This window comes from Drosophila erecta, unplaced genomic scaffold, assembly GCF_003286155.1.
Source record: "Drosophila erecta strain 14021-0224.00,06,07 unplaced genomic scaffold, DereRS2 tig00000021-arrow-pilon, whole genome shotgun sequence".
In the NCBI taxonomy this organism is placed as follows: domain Eukaryota; kingdom Metazoa; phylum Arthropoda; class Insecta; order Diptera; family Drosophilidae; genus Drosophila; species Drosophila erecta.
The window spans coordinates 15,205,534-15,222,542 of record NW_020825198.1 but is presented as its reverse complement, the minus strand read 5'-3'; the positions used below and the strand labels follow the sequence as shown (position 1 = coordinate 15,222,542).

Sequence of the window (17,009 nt, the reverse complement as noted above, 5' to 3'; positions counted from 1 at the left end):
TAATTATAATGAATCATCAACGTTCCGTCTTTGTTTATTTACATTTTACATACAACTATTAACTGTGAAATATTCTTTTTCTTTTACAAGCAACAAGTGCTTAGGAAAGCCCCTTATATTTTGCAAGCGAAAAGTCACGTTTAAAAGATATCGATATACTGATTACCTTCTGACCGCCTTGGCAAAGTATCATCACTTTTGTGAATTGCATCCCTGGAAAGTATTTTGGTAATTTACAATGTCTGCGGCCACAAATTTATATAAAACAAGCTGGTCCGCCCTGCGGCAGCTACAGCAATACAGAACTAAGGGTAAGTAACACTAATTACGAGCCCTTTTATTGACCAAAGATCAAGAAAGTTGTTTACATAATGCCGGCAGTCATTCACGTTTAGTGGAGTCCTCAGTCAGTGATGGCATGCTCTTTGGTATCTTGGCGGAAAAATAGCTAGAATTGAATACGGATCTAGTTATTTACATTACATCTTCCAGATCTATACAATATGAAATATGGATTACTTATTTTGACTTTTTAATTGTGTTTACAGCCAATTTCAGTGGCAGTTCAGCATCGATAGCCCAGCGAAATGAGCTGTTTAACCAGGAACAGCGCCGTCAACGGGATGCCGTTGGACGAATCGATAAGATCGAGGTGCGGTACCTGGGACTTCCCGAGGATGTCACTCTGGTGATGAACAGCAACATCTCCACGCCCTTTAATTGCGCCCAGCATCTCAGTGAGGGGCACTGTAAGCGATCGGCACTGGCCTTGATCGACGGCAGTGTGCCCTGGGATATGCACAGACCCTTGCAGGAATCCTGCACTCTGCAGCTGCTCAACTTCCATGTCTCCGAGCCACACGTGGTCAACAAGTGAGTGTTAAGTTCGTACTTTCATATATTGAGTCACATGTATTAAACTTTTTATTGTTTAATTTTAGAGCGTTCTGGCGCACTTGCAGCTTTATGTTGGGAGCCGCCTTGAACCGCGCATTTAAGCCTGAGGCCAATCTTCAACTCCACAGCTTTCCCGGACCAAACAGTAAGTCGAATTATTTTCTAAGATTTAAGGGATTTTGTCGAACCTTCTGAACTGTTTCCCCCATTAATTGAATGCGAATTTCATAATTTCATAAATATCTATCTTAATAATACAACTTTCAGTGATATCCTATTAGTGCTATCCTATTATCCAATGCATTCTCAAATATCTTTTCTATTTAATTTTACAGTCAAATCAGGTAGCTTTGTACACGACATTGTGCTGCAAACCCAGAACTGGGAGCCAGCAAAGGAAGAGATGCGCGCCATTTCGGCAGAGATGGTAAAACTGGCTGCTCAGGATCTGCGCATCGAGCGTTTGGACGTCCAACAGGATCTAGCCCAGGAGATGTTCAAGGATTCCAAGTATAAGAGCGAACAGTTGCCCAGCATTGCGCAGCAGACCAATGGAAGGGTCACCTTATATCGCCTGGGTGATCACATCGACATCTCACGCGGTCCAATGGTGGCCTCTACCAGCTTTTTAGGCAAATGCGCCATCTCGGCTGCCCACAAAGTTGCGGAGGAAGGTCCCTCTGGTGCTTTCTATCGCATTCAGGGCGTTGCACTGCCGTCTGGCTTCCAGCTGAATCATGTTGCATTTGGTGTATTGGAGGAGCGGTCCAAGAAACCTGTGAGTATACCTCTGCGTTATTTGGTACAGAACTGTGTCACAGATTAAGAACACATTTTAGAGCCCCGCGCGCCTGCCCAATGAACCATTTGAGGAACAACAACAACTGCAATTATCTTAAAACGGTCTTTAATATTTAAAACTATACTATAAGTGTTAAAAAGTAAATCATTAAAGAGCGTCCTAATTTGTTACATCAACGAAAATCCGTCTTTAAAAAGTTTTTAAAAGTTTTATTTACTAGCTAAATTATTTTGGAATGAAATTCAGGATAGCTCGTAATATTAAAGACAAATTAATTTAGCATCCATAAAACAGAATTTAAATTGCGGAACACTTTTGGTCTTATTTATTGCATTGATTATAGGGTTTTTATAATTTTTAAGATTCTATAAGATTCTGTTTAAATAATACATGTAAAGCTGACTAACATTTGGTAACAATTTCATCTCTAACATATAAGGCATGCTTAAAGAAGCAAGAGAATCAGAGATTTCTCATAAAAATATACATACAAGTACATATACAATATATACATCGAGAATAAGAAAACAAAATCAACATATTGGTTTGAGATTCAGAGATATTCTTTAAAAGCTCTTGAACAGACCCTCTAAATCGTGCTCATTAAGGGCAATAGTCAACATTATCAGTCCACCCAGAAGGATACCAAATATTTGTATTATTATACCCTTTGGGTCTTTGGCCATCTCCGGATTGTGGGCCACACTCATGGTGGGCACCAGATCGGCAAAGGCAATGTACAGGAAGGAACCAGCGGTGGCTGCATAAATCCATTGGGTCATCCCATCTCCAATTCCCGCGATAAACAGACCCACGGACATGCCCACAAAGCTGAGAACTGAACTAACAATGTTCAAATAGACGGCTCTTCGAATGGAGACACCTGTTTGGAGCAGCAGAGCGAAGTCGCCTAGTTCGTGTGGCAACTCATGGCAGAGAACGGCGAAGGCAGTAGCGAAACCAGTGACCGGATCACTTGCAAAGGCTGCACCTATGGCCAGACCGTCGGTCAGATTGTGCAAGCCATCTCCGATGATTACCATGAAGGCTACTGGGGTGAGCGGTCGATCAGGAGTCTTCTCATCCAGCGTGGCTTCCTGCAGCATCACATTTAGTTCTCGAGGAGTTGGCAGATCAATGGCATTCTGGGCAGCGGGCTTCTCCATATGTTCATGACTGTGGCCGTGGCTGTGACCATGTCCATGGCTATGTCCATGGCCTGGCTTACCCCCTTTCAGCAGCGGAATCAGGTTCTCCAGCATATACATGAATAGTGCCGCCAGGAAAGTACAACCACAAAGCAGAGCCGCCTCATTGCTATGTTTGTGATCTGATTCCAAAGGATTAATACCAGTGACTTCCTCCTCGTGCTGTTCCTCCTTGAAAAGAGCATGTGGGAGCAAGTGCATGAGGGCATCGCCAGCTAAAGTGCCCACAGCGATGGAAACCAGGAACTTGAGGATTTCTTGATAGGCAGCTGACTTCATCAAGGGAACCAGAAGAATTCCCAGCAGACCGCAGACGGAGAGTAGAAGCATGGTGATGCTGGCATAGATCCAAGCTATATGGATATAAGTAAGTTATCTTAAAACCAAAGTATAATTATAGATACCTACCGTACCATATCTTCTGATTCTTATCGTTAAGGCTTTCTGATCGAACAGCTGGTTGCTTGCACACTCCATTATCGATTTGGGCTAATAGAGCTGGGCAGAGTTTCATAAAAGCTTGCGGAGTGATCCGCACCGAGTTGATGAATTTGTTGTATTCCTCTTCAGAATTATGAATGGCATCCGTTGAACTAACATCATTCTTAATGAGCAGTGTGCGGTAGGCATTGTTTTTGTGGAGGTCGTTGTGGTTAACGAGGAGAGAAAGCAACGACTTGGGTGATAAGCAAGATGCAACAGGTTCTGAAAATTAGGGAAAGTAATGATATCTTAAGAACCTTGTTAAAAAGTACTTCAGTAAGCGTCAAGAGAGGCATATACTAATGATTGTTACATGTGCAATTGGCTCCCATTCTGGGCAGCACCTGTTTGTCAATTTCAACCCTTTAAGCACTTTGTTTATAATGTTAGGTATGGGGAATTTTCGTTTTCCCATTTGTACTTCTCAAGCTTTGTTGCTACTATTCTATGGAAATAGCAATTACATTTCTTCGACCCCGTCACTTTGCCTTCTCATCAGTTGAATGTTATCCAACTCGCTTGTGCGAACTTGCCATTAATCCAGTCGGCTGTTTAGTGTTAACTTTATATGGGACAACGTTGTAATGATTGTGTGCACTTCAATTAACTGTAAGGCTCAGCGAAGAAAAACAAATAACAAACGAACCGATTGAGGCCTGTTTGTTTCTCGTTTTGTATCTGTATCTTTACTGTTTCAATTGTTGTTTTGTTTTGGATTTCCGCATCCATAATGCGAATGTTCCTCGTGTTATCGCCCTGTTTTCGTCGCCTGTTGTCAATGATCTTCCCTACCTGCTGATTTACGGCTACATTTACGGCCCAAAAGGAAAAGCACACGCATCTGAGGCATCTGGTACTAGCCATACGTGCATGGTAATGATAATTTATGCGGCAAGGCCACGATCACAGACGGAACTTCCTATCAACCAAATGAGATGGGAGGATGGGATGGCATAATTGAATTGATGATAGACCGCAGTCGCCGGTCGCCTTGCACTTGGAAATCGGCCAATTGATGGAAAGAGTCGAGTCGAGTCGAGTCAAGTCAAGTCGAGGGCCGGCTTCAACTATTTATACTTCCATTCTGATGCGAATGCGACATTCTGCCGGACTCAATTTGTATAGTATTATGCCGAAGGTAGTTGGTGTTTTATCGTATTTGCAGTTGTTAATTGCCCGTCAAGTGAGCGTTGTTTGTCCTGGCGAAGCTTGGGTATTATCACTCTTTGCTGATGGTCGGCAAACTCAGTTCCAGTCAGTTATGATAAGACACATGCGTATCTTACTAGATATTAAACAACGCCACTCACCTGAACTCTCCCTCGGGTGCCGGTGCTTGGGGTCATGCATTTCAAGGAATTCCGGAACCTGGGCGTTCCACTCTGACTTTGAGCGATTGCCAGGCGGAGAGATTTGCACCTCCAAAGCCTCCTCATCCGTGGCGTTAGCTCGCGGCTCCAAGTAATACGTGCCATTGATGCAACGCGTTGTCTGGTTGGAGTATCCCTGAGGTCGATGCTGATCGATCGTGTGCGAGGGCTCGAATTGGATTTGACCCAGGTTCAGGCTGAACATCAAATGCTCAAGACCCTGAAAAGTATTAATTGGATTTTAAAATTGACATTCATAACATGAACACTTAAAACTTCTATTGACGGATCTAATAAACATATCCTTATAAAATCTAAATTTTGGCATATTTGAGAGTTTTTAAAGATACAAAACAATAATACTCAAGACTAACGTTTTCATACACACAAGTTTATGAAAGGCGCACTTATAAGCAAATATCTAATGCTAAAAATGGACAGCATTAAATAAAATTATTGCAGGCAAAGCTTTTTCTTTGGAAGATAAAAAAGTATTTCATAATAGTATTAAAAGCAGTTTGCAAAAAATAAATAGAATTAGATAAAATTTCTTAGAGAGTTTGATGTCTGAATTTTTTTTTGGAAAGTCATGATTTTCTTAAGCTATGCATACTTCAACAGTATTTGCAGCCTTGAAGTTTTAAAACCCATTTAGAACAACAATTAATCTCGAAAAAGCTGGAGAAATCGCAACAAAACAACTGCCAGCTGTTTTGCTTACAGCGACCGTCCTGAAATCTTTATTAAAAACAAACCTTAACCTGCTGCACATTTTTCACAGTAGCTCCCCACAAAATTTCCCGCCCACAATTTGCACTTGCAACTTTCTGCTAATTTGTCAAAGTAAATACTTTGTTTTCATCCATCACAGATAATTACTTGATTTACTTGTCAACGTGCCACCAGGCAATTATATTTACATCTGAATTCATTTGCTTATTGTTATTCCACCATTCTGTCGCATTTTTGCTGTCGCCAAAGTGGGTGGAGATTCCCCGGGGAGCAGAAGCCCCATCTAATTGCCCCCACAGCCACCTGTCGGCGCGGACTGGGGCGTGTGTCATTCGAGTGATGAGTGGCTCAAAGAATTGCCCAGATTCCCAAGATCAGGATGGCGGAATTTGCATATGAACAAACATTAGACACACGCGCTGGCACAAAAAACTATTTATTATGTAGCTCATGCAGCCCCCAAATGGCTGATTTTACTTTCATTCAGCGAAGATTTGTTTGTGTGCCAAGTGTGCTGTGTAATCAAATTTGGAATATTAGAATGATAATAGAATATGAGACGGTTGGCTGGGCATCGGACATCGGACATCAAACCCTTAATGTTAGTATGCCGAGTGCGTAAAAAGTAAAAACATTTTAGCAGCGCTTGCCATTCAAATGGAGACAGCGTATTGCGTAGCCCAAACGCATGAGTAATGTCAATTGGCTCGGATTGCTGGGTATCCGACTAAGTTTGGAGTCCCCATGTCCATAGCATAGCGATCGCGTTGCGAAAGTGGCGGTTGGGTTCGCGGGGTGTCTTGGGTTTCGTCAGCTGCGCCGGGCATCTAGTGCCGCCCATTAGGAGGAGCAATCTTATCGGGCATATCCCCTAATCTCCGACTTGGATAAAGAAGGATGTGGTGCCAGGGGGTGGGTGTGGGTGTGGGTGTTGGTGGCACGACAGTCGTGTTGATGCTCAAGTCGCGTACCATATGTATATCATCTCGCTGTGCGCTGCTGTAGTTAGTCTGGATTTTGATTAAATTTATGATAATGCCAGCAATAAAGTGTACGTTTTTTATCATACGTTCCAAGTCGGACAAAGTGCCTTCCCCTGCGTTATAAAATTGCTGCCTGCATATAAAGATTACAACCTTTTCAGAGCGCTGCGATATTGGCTGTTGAGAGTGTTTTGTTTGCCCAAATGTCAAGTTGGCCAGAACCCAATTGTTTCACTTTCACAATGACCAAATATTTGATTAACTCTAATTTGTGTGTACATACGTCCGCTCATTGTTTTTGTTGCTGGCCCAAATGTATAGTGGAAAAAAAGAAGACACAAACTCACTAATTTTTTGCCATAACATTAGCCCAAAAGCCTTGTCCGCCTCTCACTTTGTTTACCTGTGCTCAAATTACTCTCTGTGTGTGTTTACAAGGCTAGTTCGATGGTTTATTGGTTATTACCTCAAAGTTGATTGTCCCGCCATTGCCGTATTTTTGAAATATCTGCGCCACGTATTTGTTGTATTCCGTGGAAGCCGGCACTGTTTTGAGAAACAGCGAACCCAGGCATATTAGGGTTAGGACTAGCACCTGCTTTTGGGCCATCGCACTGGACTGAACACTCAGGTGTTGGATAGTTTTATTCGCGTTTTATTTTAGCCCGTTTATTTACTGGCGGTCCCCACTCGTCATTTCACGGAGCTGCACCGCGATTTTCTCGGTTTTTCACAGACGCGTGCGATCCGAAACACTGCGGCCAACTACCGATCCCGTTCGACGGTCTTTTGAAGTGACAGTTTCGCCCACGCAACGTTTTATACGACTTTCGGTTCGGCGAGCGCCGGCGCGTTCTCCTTTCTCCCTCTCGCCGTCGGGCATCTCATCGCTCTGCGCACTCGCTACAAACTTAACTGCCATTCGGATTGAGCTTCGGCGAAGCTTTCCCTCGCTCGAATTTGAGCGCCAAAAATGGCTAAAATCGCTTGACCTGTACATCGGTTGAACTCACACCAGAAAGTGTACTATTCTCTGCTTTTAGAATACAAATATTAAAGTTAGTTTAAAATCTTAAGAATTTGGACTTATGACTTTAACAAGCACGGAAAGATCTCGATCTGAAAACTATCTTGTAGATTGTGAGTACCACAAATAAGATTGCATACCCAAAAGGCGTTATTGAGGAGCTTTTTATTGAATTGTGATTTCCAGAACTCGCTGGACCAGGAATAGGAACTAGAAAATACCTATGTTATGAAAAAGGAAGTAAGTAAGGAATTAAATACACTGATGATGAGATGGATAGCATAATCCTCCCTTAAATAAAGAATATAAGTAGTCATGGATTTGAATTGCTAAAATATAGATATCTTCGCATTTGTCTGATAGAAACGAAAAGTAATAAGATTAAGTACGCAGCTAAGTTTAAATTGTTTATTATTAACTTTCTTATACAAAACAAATTCGATTTTTACATTTCGCAAAAAGTTGCTTCAATAATAATTATTACTTACTGATTAAGCTACTAATTACTTGTATAGTGTGTAAAAATTGGTTCGCATTTTGTATAACAGGCATATTTCTGCTTTTGACGAGGAACTCATTTTTGGGATTGAAATATACAATAAATATGCATACTATTAATTGGAGCAGGAACTTCCCCACCAGAATGCATTTGAGTTATTTACAATAACACTTTTGTAATGTTGTGCGTAGGTTTCTAAAATTTCGCATTGCTAACCTATCTTATGGGTAAACTGAGACTTATCCTAACTACAAGATATTTCCTTCTATAGTAGCGTTGATCGATACATCCACAAAAGGCACTCTCTTCCCTAAGTCGTCGAAAGTGAGTCCTGCAAACCTAGTCGAACTTCTCCTGGTTGGGCATACAGATGAAGAACTTGGAGCACCACAGGTTGATCGCCTGCGAAGTGTCCGCCAGCCACTTGACCGGATTGTGGATGGTCAGATAGTAGACCGGAATGCCAGAAAGTATAATGATCGTCCCGATTCCCACCACATATGGCGTCTGCGTGCAGGAGGAGATCACCAGGAACAGGCAGACGATCAGGTAGATGATGGGCAGCGCCAGACTGACTTTGATGGGTCGCTCCGTCTTGGGTTGCTTGTAGCGCATCCACAGCAGTCCGGATACCGAGATCAGCGTGAATAACGCCTCCACGTAGCTGACGTAGTTGATCAGTACATAGATGTCCTTGATGAACAGCAGCAGCAAGGTGAGCGCGCCCTGGGAATTATCAAAAACACGATAATTAGATAAATATAATTAGGTACAGGCTATTGGAATCTTCTTGCAAAGACCACTGCTAATAGTATGACCATTAGGCTCCTGATCACATTAGAAATACTTGGTATATATTGAATTCCTCATTACAAGTTAGCCTCCAACTTACCAGGAATATCAGCGAAGGCACAGGAGTAAGGCAATTGACGTTAATCAGCGAAATGGCAGCCGGCAGGTGACCATTCCTCGCACCGACGAAGAAAAGCCGCGAGGAGGCGAAGATCGCTCCATTCAATGACCCGAAAGTGGAGCAGGCCACTGCGAAGGGCATTATCCAGGACAGATATCCCAGCATCTTGTCTCCGAAGGTGACCGCCACTGCATCTGACGATAGAATCTCGTCGGGCGAGAGGACCGAAAAGTAGGCAATGTTCGTAATCATGTAGATGATCGTGACCACCGGCATTGAGATGCAAATGGCCTTGGGGAGGTTTTGGTAAGGATCCTTGAGCTCCTCCGTTACGAAGTTCAAGTAGTTCCAGCCGGAGTACGAGAAGAGGCCGCTATAGAAGGCCAGTGCTATGTATCCTGGATCCTGAAAGCCCCCTGAGAAGGGATTATCCCAGTGCTCCGTGTTTCCATTCAACAACCACCAGACTCCGGCGCCGACGATCACCAGGAGGGCAACCACCTTGGTGCCCGTAAAGATGTCCGTCACGCGCGTAACCCACTTCACATTATAGCAATTGATAAGCGTCAGCACACCTAGGGTGGAAGATCAAGCCATTAGTCAATATAGTCCACCCTATACCCTCTCCACCGATTAGCTATCAGCAGATCTTACATATCATGGCAGCCGCCAGCAGCTGAACCGCTTCGATGGGCGCTTCGCAGGATGGCCAGAAAGGTTTCAGCAGATATTGGGCGAAAGTCAGTGCCGTGATCGCGTTGCCCGTGGGCACCAGGATCAGCAGGGCCACCCACAGATAGAGGAACGCAGGCAGGGGGCCGAATGCGGTGCCTATGTAGGCGTAATCTCCTCCCGATTTCGGTATCATCGTGCCTGAAAAATGAGAATATTAGTTAAAGATGAAAATTTGCCTATTACTGCGTTGCTTACAGGGAACATTCCAGGAGAATTATGTTTAAAAAGTGATTAGCCTTATAGAGAGCAAACATTGACAGCCCGATAAGCATGGCACAGTTCTGCTAATGCTTGGAGGTATTTGCCCATCTAACGAGGGTTGCTTAAGCAATAGCAATGATAACTATTGAAGCTGCCAATGACTTTATTTCTTCCGTTTATTACCACCTTCGTAGTAAGTGGTGCTAATGTTATTTTGGGCAGACAGCTATTTTCGCGCGTTAACTGCTAATCCTAGCTATTCAGTAAATTAGGATCGCTTAAACTTTGTTTAGTAGTTAAGCAAAGTTAAAGCTCAAGTAACATCTGTGAATATTTTGATTATTTGATCTGCTCATATCACACATATCGAACTTGATGCTTCGCAAGGCAAACTCCAAAAATTATGCTAATTTGTGTCTGCCGAAAATGTATGGTGATGAGTGTCTGCCTGGGTTATTGTTAAAAAACGTGTTTTAATAATGATTACAAAGCCTTAGCGAAGATGACGTAAAGGAAGAGAACAAGCGATAAGACTTATTTCTGCTTCTCTTAAGACTTGTTGCGGATCAAGGTTGTAAAGAGAGTACAGTTCGAGTTCTTATCAGATTTCAGATCTTGAAAATGTTCGTTCACATTTCAATAAAGGGGTTGAAAATTTGGACTTAGCCCAGGCGCTTTTTCTTTGATGAAACAGAACAATATAGGTATATCAAGGATCCTGTAGTTTTATCAAGAGTCTCGAGTGCTAATTAGTTGATAATTGAATGTTTTGTCTGGCACACTCGCTATCAATTCTAATTCGTCATTCATCATTTTGCTGGGCAACTGGAACTGATTTCGTTTGTGTGCCACTTGAGGAGGCATTGTCAATGGGCCCGAGCTAATTCCATGCCTTAAATCTGTCTCCATGGTAATTGGTTGGAGTAGTTAATCTCAAAAGATTCTCGATTCGACTCAAAGGTCGTAGTGACTTGCCGCCTCTGTCTCTTGGCTCTGAGCCAATTTTAATTGGAAATAAGCTGATTTTTCCTGTTCCTTCTATGGACTACTGTACAAAAAATGTTTGCTGCTTATTTATAGAACTCTGAGTACCACATGTAGCTTGAACTTTTATTTTTACTGCTTAGTTTCGAACAGAAACAGTATCAATTCTATCAAAATTCTTGGTGCTGTACTAGTGCTGGCTATCTCGATCATCTCTGGCCTTAACCTCATTAGCCGACTTACTGACTTCAGCATTCGCTTCGTTTTCTGCCGTGCTTGCTACAGGTGCTTGTCTTACACCTATGTAAACAACTGCCCCACTCCCCCACGTATGTGTATGCCATATGTTGACCCACGGATTGCTGTCATCAGCGGGAAGCAATAACTGCCAGCTCCGCAGAACATGGTTTGAATGGGCGTGGGCTCATTATCGGAAAACCCAAAAAAAGCTAACATGGAGCATTACTCACCCAATTCCGCGTAGCATAGGGCGCCCACCATGCTGAGCACTCCGCTGAGGACCCAAACGATGAGGGATTGCCCTATGGAGCCGGAGAACCTGAGCACTCCCTTGGGACTCACGAAGATGCCGGATCCGACAATCACACCGACGATGATGGCCACTCCATCGAGCAGACCGATCTGCTTCTTTAGCTTCACCCCGGAACCCTGGCTGCCGCTGTCCGCCGTGGAGTTATTGGGTTCCGCCGGAGGCACCTCGAACACCTGGCGGGGAATCAACGAGTCGCTGGCCTGAACTCGCGCCATTTTTCGCCGTAGATGTGCCGCGTTTTTTAAGGCTGGTTCTTAGAACACCTTTTGAATTTGTGCTGTTATGGGGTAACTTTTGAGATTCACTGCGGCTGGCCGTCGTTATGTACACAAGTCCATTGCTTTTATCGGGGTTTCCTTGTACTTTTCTCGCTTTTCCTTCTGTATCAGCACACTCTGTGTGCCAGCGTGGAGCTTCGAATACAGTTCAGTTCGCTTGAGTCCACATGCTTTTCATGTGTCTCTGTTGTTTTCCGATTTCAGTTCTGTTTTGTTCGACACTTCACCTATTCCCATGTGCGCTACAGTACACAAGCACACGCATTTGTCACGGACTCTATATATTCAAAGCCGATAAGGTGGTTCTATTATTCTATCGTGTTCATCTCTGTTCATCGAATCCGGCTGCGATGGGCAGTACTTAGGAGGCCGAAAAACCGGAAGATCCCACGGTATATCGAATCGGATCGTTTTGGATCGGATCGGAACGGAACGCACTGCTCGCGACGCGCTCCGAGTTCAAACTAAGTTTGGCATACGAACTTACCCCTCTTTATGAGGCGAACGACTGTCGCTCGCTCAACTTGGGCTTTGCATTTGCCTGGTTTTATTGTTCCATTTACTACACATAGGTAAGGCGGAACAGCAGAGGCAGAAGCAGAAGCAGAAGCAGCTGCTCTCTCGCGCTCTTTTGGGCCATAAACATCTTACCTGTTACCTGCAAGAGGAGCACACACTTTCCACAAACGCATGATGCAACCGCCTCAAACATTTCGCTAGCCAAGAAGTTTGAGAAGTTTGGGTTGTGTGCCAAAAATGAAGCACGTGCGTTCGCCTAAGAGAAACTCTCTTAAGTTGACTTATCTTTCGCCTTAGTCATTGACCCTTAGGTTGGACCAAAATGTGCTTTTTGTCGGAATCTTTCAGCCACTTTGTGTCACTTTTCCGAAATACTGAGTCTGCCATGTGCCAAACGACATTAGCGCAATGATTTGTTTAGGCCTTTAATTGTAGCTGATTTAACGGCTTCGTGGGACATATATGTACATACTTGTACTGCAAGTTAAACTTGCCACAAGCTATTTGTGTGCACAATAATTGTGACAAGGCTGAACGTCGCATTGTATTAGCACGGAATAAGTGGTTAATTTGTAACAAAGAGGCCCATAAACTACTTCAAAATACTGCGAATATTTTTGATTTGAAATAATGCAAATATTTGTTCATTCATGATGGTTTCAAATATTTGTTTGTATGCAAGGAAGTCAAAACACGTTAAAACTTTAGCTGCACTTTCAACCTAAAATCAAAATTTTTATTGGCTTGTAAATAGTCCTTAATAGATCTTTGAAGCTCCACTAGTTACCCAGTTACGCTGTGCTTTAGATATCTTAAAAATAAAATGAGCATTTTATGTTTTAAAAGCCCTTTTGAAAACGTATATTTTGGGCTTATAAAATACTTCGTATTATCTAATTTCCGTGTTATATCCCATAGGCAATGACTACTGTATGCGTGCCGATTTCCGGTAAAATACAAACTTCGAAAACGAGGAAGTCGGTGATAAGAAGCCCCAACATCGCTCCCAGTTAATCTAATACCTTTTCTTTAAGTGCCACGGCATATCAGTGAATCAAATATCAATTAATTTTACAGCCGTATGTATGGGGATTTATGAGCTAACCGCAACTGAAGAGAGTTACGGCTAAGTCAGTGATTGCCCAATGGAGGCCCCATTCAATAATGGGGCTTCTTTTGTTGCCCATTTGGTGACAACTACTCCAACGGATGACTCGGCGGCCCCTTATGCGCTAAAATACTCATTAATGCGAACCGAGCGACTTTTGTTAAACACTTGAGCGGATTATCACGAAGTGCGGTTCCGTAGGGGAACTGGGGATCCGGGGATGAGGGAATCATATCCAGGCGCGTGCATATGACATTTCAAACTGTGATAATTCAATTGTGTGAATCGTGAACCTTTAGTGCCCGACTGGCTATATGGATTAGCTGCCCATCTTTGCCTCCCTCGCGACCGACCGCCATAAAAAATACTACAAGCAATAAACAAAACAAGTGTAGCGCCTCCACACATTTTAGTGGCTCAGCCCGCGGAATCGGATCATTTTGGGTCCGTAGAGCTCACGGCTCCTCTGGTAATCTAATTGTAAAAGAGGCACACTGGGCGCTGGTTACTTTTTTTTTGCGCCGGTGTGATGGTGTCGCCACAGCCACAATTACAGTGGACTCGGTGGATTCGGTGGATTCGGTGGATCAGTTCGGGCCCCCGTTTGTGGTTGATTAACTGTGATTTCGTGTGACTTTTATTGTCGCCCGTAGCTGCGGGATATCAGCTTTTATACAATTTTACAGGGTATTCTAGCTATGAGCCCATGTTCGTTACATTATGAAGGATATGGATTATACATATTCTACATTACTTAATCATTTTATTTTATTTCATCAGACTTTTAAGTTAATTCTGACGGAAGTTACTTTTTCATTAGCATTTACTTTTATTTAATAATTAAAAATACTGTTATTAATTTGATGAGTTTACTAGTAAATATTTTTTAAACCGGATATGTTCATTTTGAACGCATTTTTGTAAGTCCTGTCCAAGTTATTGTAGGGTATTCCAACTTTGGAACTCGGAATTAACCCTTTCTTTCTTGTTATTTTTTTTAACTCGCCCGCGCACACACAATGTATATTTTTAAAAAGAAAAATGTGATGGATCACTTCCATATGCAATTTTCGTTAATATTTCGGTGAGCCTTCATCATATAATGCCACGAGTCATGCTTTTTCATGATTGCCATTCACAGGGTAATATAAATGTACTCAAACTTGCGAACGAACATTGTAAGTTTTATTTTTAGAGCTGCGGAACTTTGTGCATTTGCTTAATTACATTTGATGTAATTCTAATAATATATTTGCCCAAAATATTTCCACTCAAATGAAATCCATGTGAGACTACGCTTTAACCCGTTTCAGCATTATTTTTTACCCGATAAGGGGAGAACCGTTACCCGTTCGCACTGATAACCCGATGCAGACTGAGTCGAGAATTCCATACGCGGGTCGCTCCTCCGAAAAAGCTTTAATAAAATAATACAACAGAAAGGTAAATAAATGTGTAAATCTGAAAATTCGTTTTCATTTTTTAGCCAATTGTTCGCCTTTGTGTGTGTGGATGTCGGAGGTGAACGACAAGCGACAAACAAAAACATAAACAAGTGTTTGTCTCTTTGGAAATGCTCCCCATGCAATACGCATGTTCCATTCTCTCTAAGAGAACTTGAGATTCAAGAGAATTTGTTGCAGTTGCATTCACAATGCACTCAGTTCTCATGTACTCATCCGGTCAAAACCATAGTTCTGGATATTAATTAGTTTCATTACCAAAACTGACAGTTTAAAATCATATTTCATTAAAGGCTTAGATACCTCAAATATAATAAAATTGTTGACACAATGCACAAACAGCATCTTTTGCAGTCCTATTTTGTTACCCCAAGCTGTAGCCTTCTTTGTATGTTCTATCTTTAGTCGGCCTTATGCCTTCCCATTTTGTCGTATATATAGGGCAAGGGGTGCAGGACCGCCCCATGGGTTCATTGCTCCTGGCCACTGAGATAAGCAAAGTTCATAATTTTTATATGTATTTACTATTTACATATAGCACAGTACAAATCTTTAAAACCTAACTAATCGCCCAGCGCCGGCACCTTGAATATCTTGGCCGTGTTGTCCTCGGATACCGTCAGTAGCAGATTTTCCTGCGGCTTGTAGACAAACTCGTAGATGTGGTAGTAGTGTCCCGTCAGCGTGAATTTCAGCGATCCTGTGCGTGCGTCAAATGCGTTCAGATTTCCCTGCGAAGTGGCCGCAAGTATCGTGTGGTCGCTCAGCCACTTGATTCTGCAATAATTGAAGCAATTAGTAAACTGAACAGTAACAAAAGTTAAATCAAAGTTTGAAAAAATTCTGGTAGACGTGGACAATTGGTGCTCACCTTATGACACCATCGTTTGGAACTGGATTTTCGCATATGGTGCGCAAAGCTGATTTGGTGTAGTCCCAGATGGATATCCTGCCGTCCAGCGAGCCACAGGCAAAGAGCTTTAGATCCGCCGAGGGGGGAGCAAAGGCCAGGCACTCGATTCCGTGTTCCGACTGGATAGTGCTCACCGGACCGTTGTTTGTGCAGAACAGCATTTTACCTGGCGGAGAAGAGGTAAATCGATTGCTTTAGTTAGTGGTTTTGCACTAGGACAATAGGAGCACTCACCCGACGCCTCAGCGCAGATGTAGAAGGGGGAGTCCTTTTCGCAGGCCACCACCGCGTGCGTGATCTCTCCGAATCCCATTGGATGCGATTCGCTGATGTCCATGAGCACCTGACAGCTCTTGAGATCCCAGAGCTTCACGGACCCGTTCATGTAGGCGGTGAACAGCTTCTTGCCATCCCCACTGAGCTCCCCGGATTCGCAACGCGAATTTTGTCCAGGCAGGATTTTGCAGTCGCCACTGGGTATGCGGAAAACGAAGACCTCTCCGCTGTCGCTGCCCGCGAGCAGGATGTGGGCAGCTCGATGCCAGAAGAGCCAGGACATGTCGCTCATGGAGTACTGCCAGATCTTAGCCAGGATCGGACGCTCGTCGCGCTTCTCGCTAACCTTGAAGGCAAACAGCTCGCCGGCAAGATCACCGGTGGCCAGATAGACGCCATCGTGACTAAAGTGCGTTTCCGTGACGGTGTCCTTGTGCTCCGTGATCTCGTAGAGGACATCGCCGGTGGAGGTTTCCCAAACGAAGGCTAAATCATCCTCGCTGCCCGTCACTGCCCAATTGTAAGTGGGATGCAGACTGCAGGCGAAAACAGGAGCTGTGTGCTTCTTGAAAGTGACCTCAGCTTCATCCGTGATTGTGGCTATTCTCTCACGGTCTCGGAGCTCCTCCTCATCCTCCTCTTCGTCATCATCGCCACCGGCCATTGCAAACCGGGCCTCCAGCTGCTCCAGCGTCACCTCCTCTAAGTCGTCGTCATCTTCGTCCAGGGGCTGCTCCTCCAGCTCAATTATCTCCTGAAGCTCGTCCTCGCCGTCATCAAAATCTGGCCGGTGTGGCGGTGTGTTGTCACGCATTCCTATTCTCTAAATTGTCCAGCAACCAAGCTTAACTTCTTAAAAATAATAGTTAAATGAGTGCTTCACACGTGCTGGAAAATGAATGGTCTGGCAACTTTCGCAATGTTTGTAAACATCGATTGCTTGTTACGACTATCGACGTCATCGATTATTTCTTAACAATAATGAAGTGCTGCAAAATGTCAACATTTTAGCGGGCTTTTTAAATTTGAGCCAGACATGATAACACGTGTATTTTAATATTAAAA

The 17,009-nt window shown here is 43.4% G+C and overlaps 4 protein-coding genes across 11 annotated transcripts; 1 reads left to right on the top strand and 3 right to left on the bottom strand.

Moving 5' to 3' along the window:
* The first annotated feature begins 150 nt into the window (after positions 1-150).
* Positions 151-1,879, top strand: LOC6545144 (39S ribosomal protein L39, mitochondrial). The gene is made up of 5 exons (XM_001972739.3): positions 151-311; positions 549-873; positions 942-1,042; positions 1,233-1,675; positions 1,737-1,879. Exons 1-5 carry the CDS (start codon positions 239-241, stop codon positions 1,794-1,796), a joined length of 1,002 nt encoding a protein of 333 aa, XP_001972775.1. The 5' UTR covers positions 151-238; the 3' UTR covers positions 1,797-1,879.
* A 122-nt stretch (positions 1,880-2,001) lies between these two features.
* LOC6545143 (zinc transporter ZIP10) lies at positions 2,002-7,362 on the bottom strand. The gene is made up of 4 exons (XM_001972738.3): positions 6,942-7,362; positions 4,701-4,980; positions 3,316-3,612; positions 2,002-3,260 (listed from the first exon to the last, which is right to left on the bottom strand). Exons 1-4 carry the CDS (start codon positions 7,083-7,085, stop codon positions 2,266-2,268), a joined length of 1,716 nt encoding a protein of 571 aa, XP_001972774.1. The 5' UTR covers positions 7,086-7,362; the 3' UTR covers positions 2,002-2,265.
* A 534-nt stretch (positions 7,363-7,896) lies between these two features.
* LOC6545142 (Y+L amino acid transporter 2) lies at positions 7,897-14,673 on the bottom strand. 8 transcript variants are annotated; one of them, XM_001972737.3, is made up of 5 exons: positions 14,619-14,673; positions 11,305-11,942; positions 9,569-9,787; positions 8,894-9,489; positions 7,897-8,727 (listed from the first exon to the last, which is right to left on the bottom strand). In XM_001972737.3, the coding sequence occupies exons 2-5, from the start codon at positions 11,600-11,602 to the stop codon at positions 8,341-8,343; spliced, it is 1,500 nt and encodes a 499-aa protein (XP_001972773.1). In that variant the 5' UTR covers positions 11,603-11,942; positions 14,619-14,673; the 3' UTR covers positions 7,897-8,340. The 8 variants fall into 8 exon arrangements, with proteins under 8 accessions (XP_001972773.1, XP_026833298.1, XP_026833296.1 ...); XM_026977497.1 differs by having other exon boundaries at positions 11,305-11,907; XM_026977495.1 differs by having other exon boundaries at positions 14,641-14,673.
* A 583-nt stretch (positions 14,674-15,256) lies between these two features.
* Positions 15,257-16,889, bottom strand: LOC6545141 (angio-associated migratory cell protein). Its single transcript, XM_001972736.3, has 3 exons — positions 15,903-16,889; positions 15,627-15,834; positions 15,257-15,532 (listed from the first exon to the last, which is right to left on the bottom strand). Exons 1-3 carry the CDS (start codon positions 16,756-16,758, stop codon positions 15,319-15,321), a joined length of 1,278 nt encoding a protein of 425 aa, XP_001972772.1. The 5' UTR covers positions 16,759-16,889; the 3' UTR covers positions 15,257-15,318.
* Between the last annotated feature and the right edge of the window lie 120 nt (positions 16,890-17,009).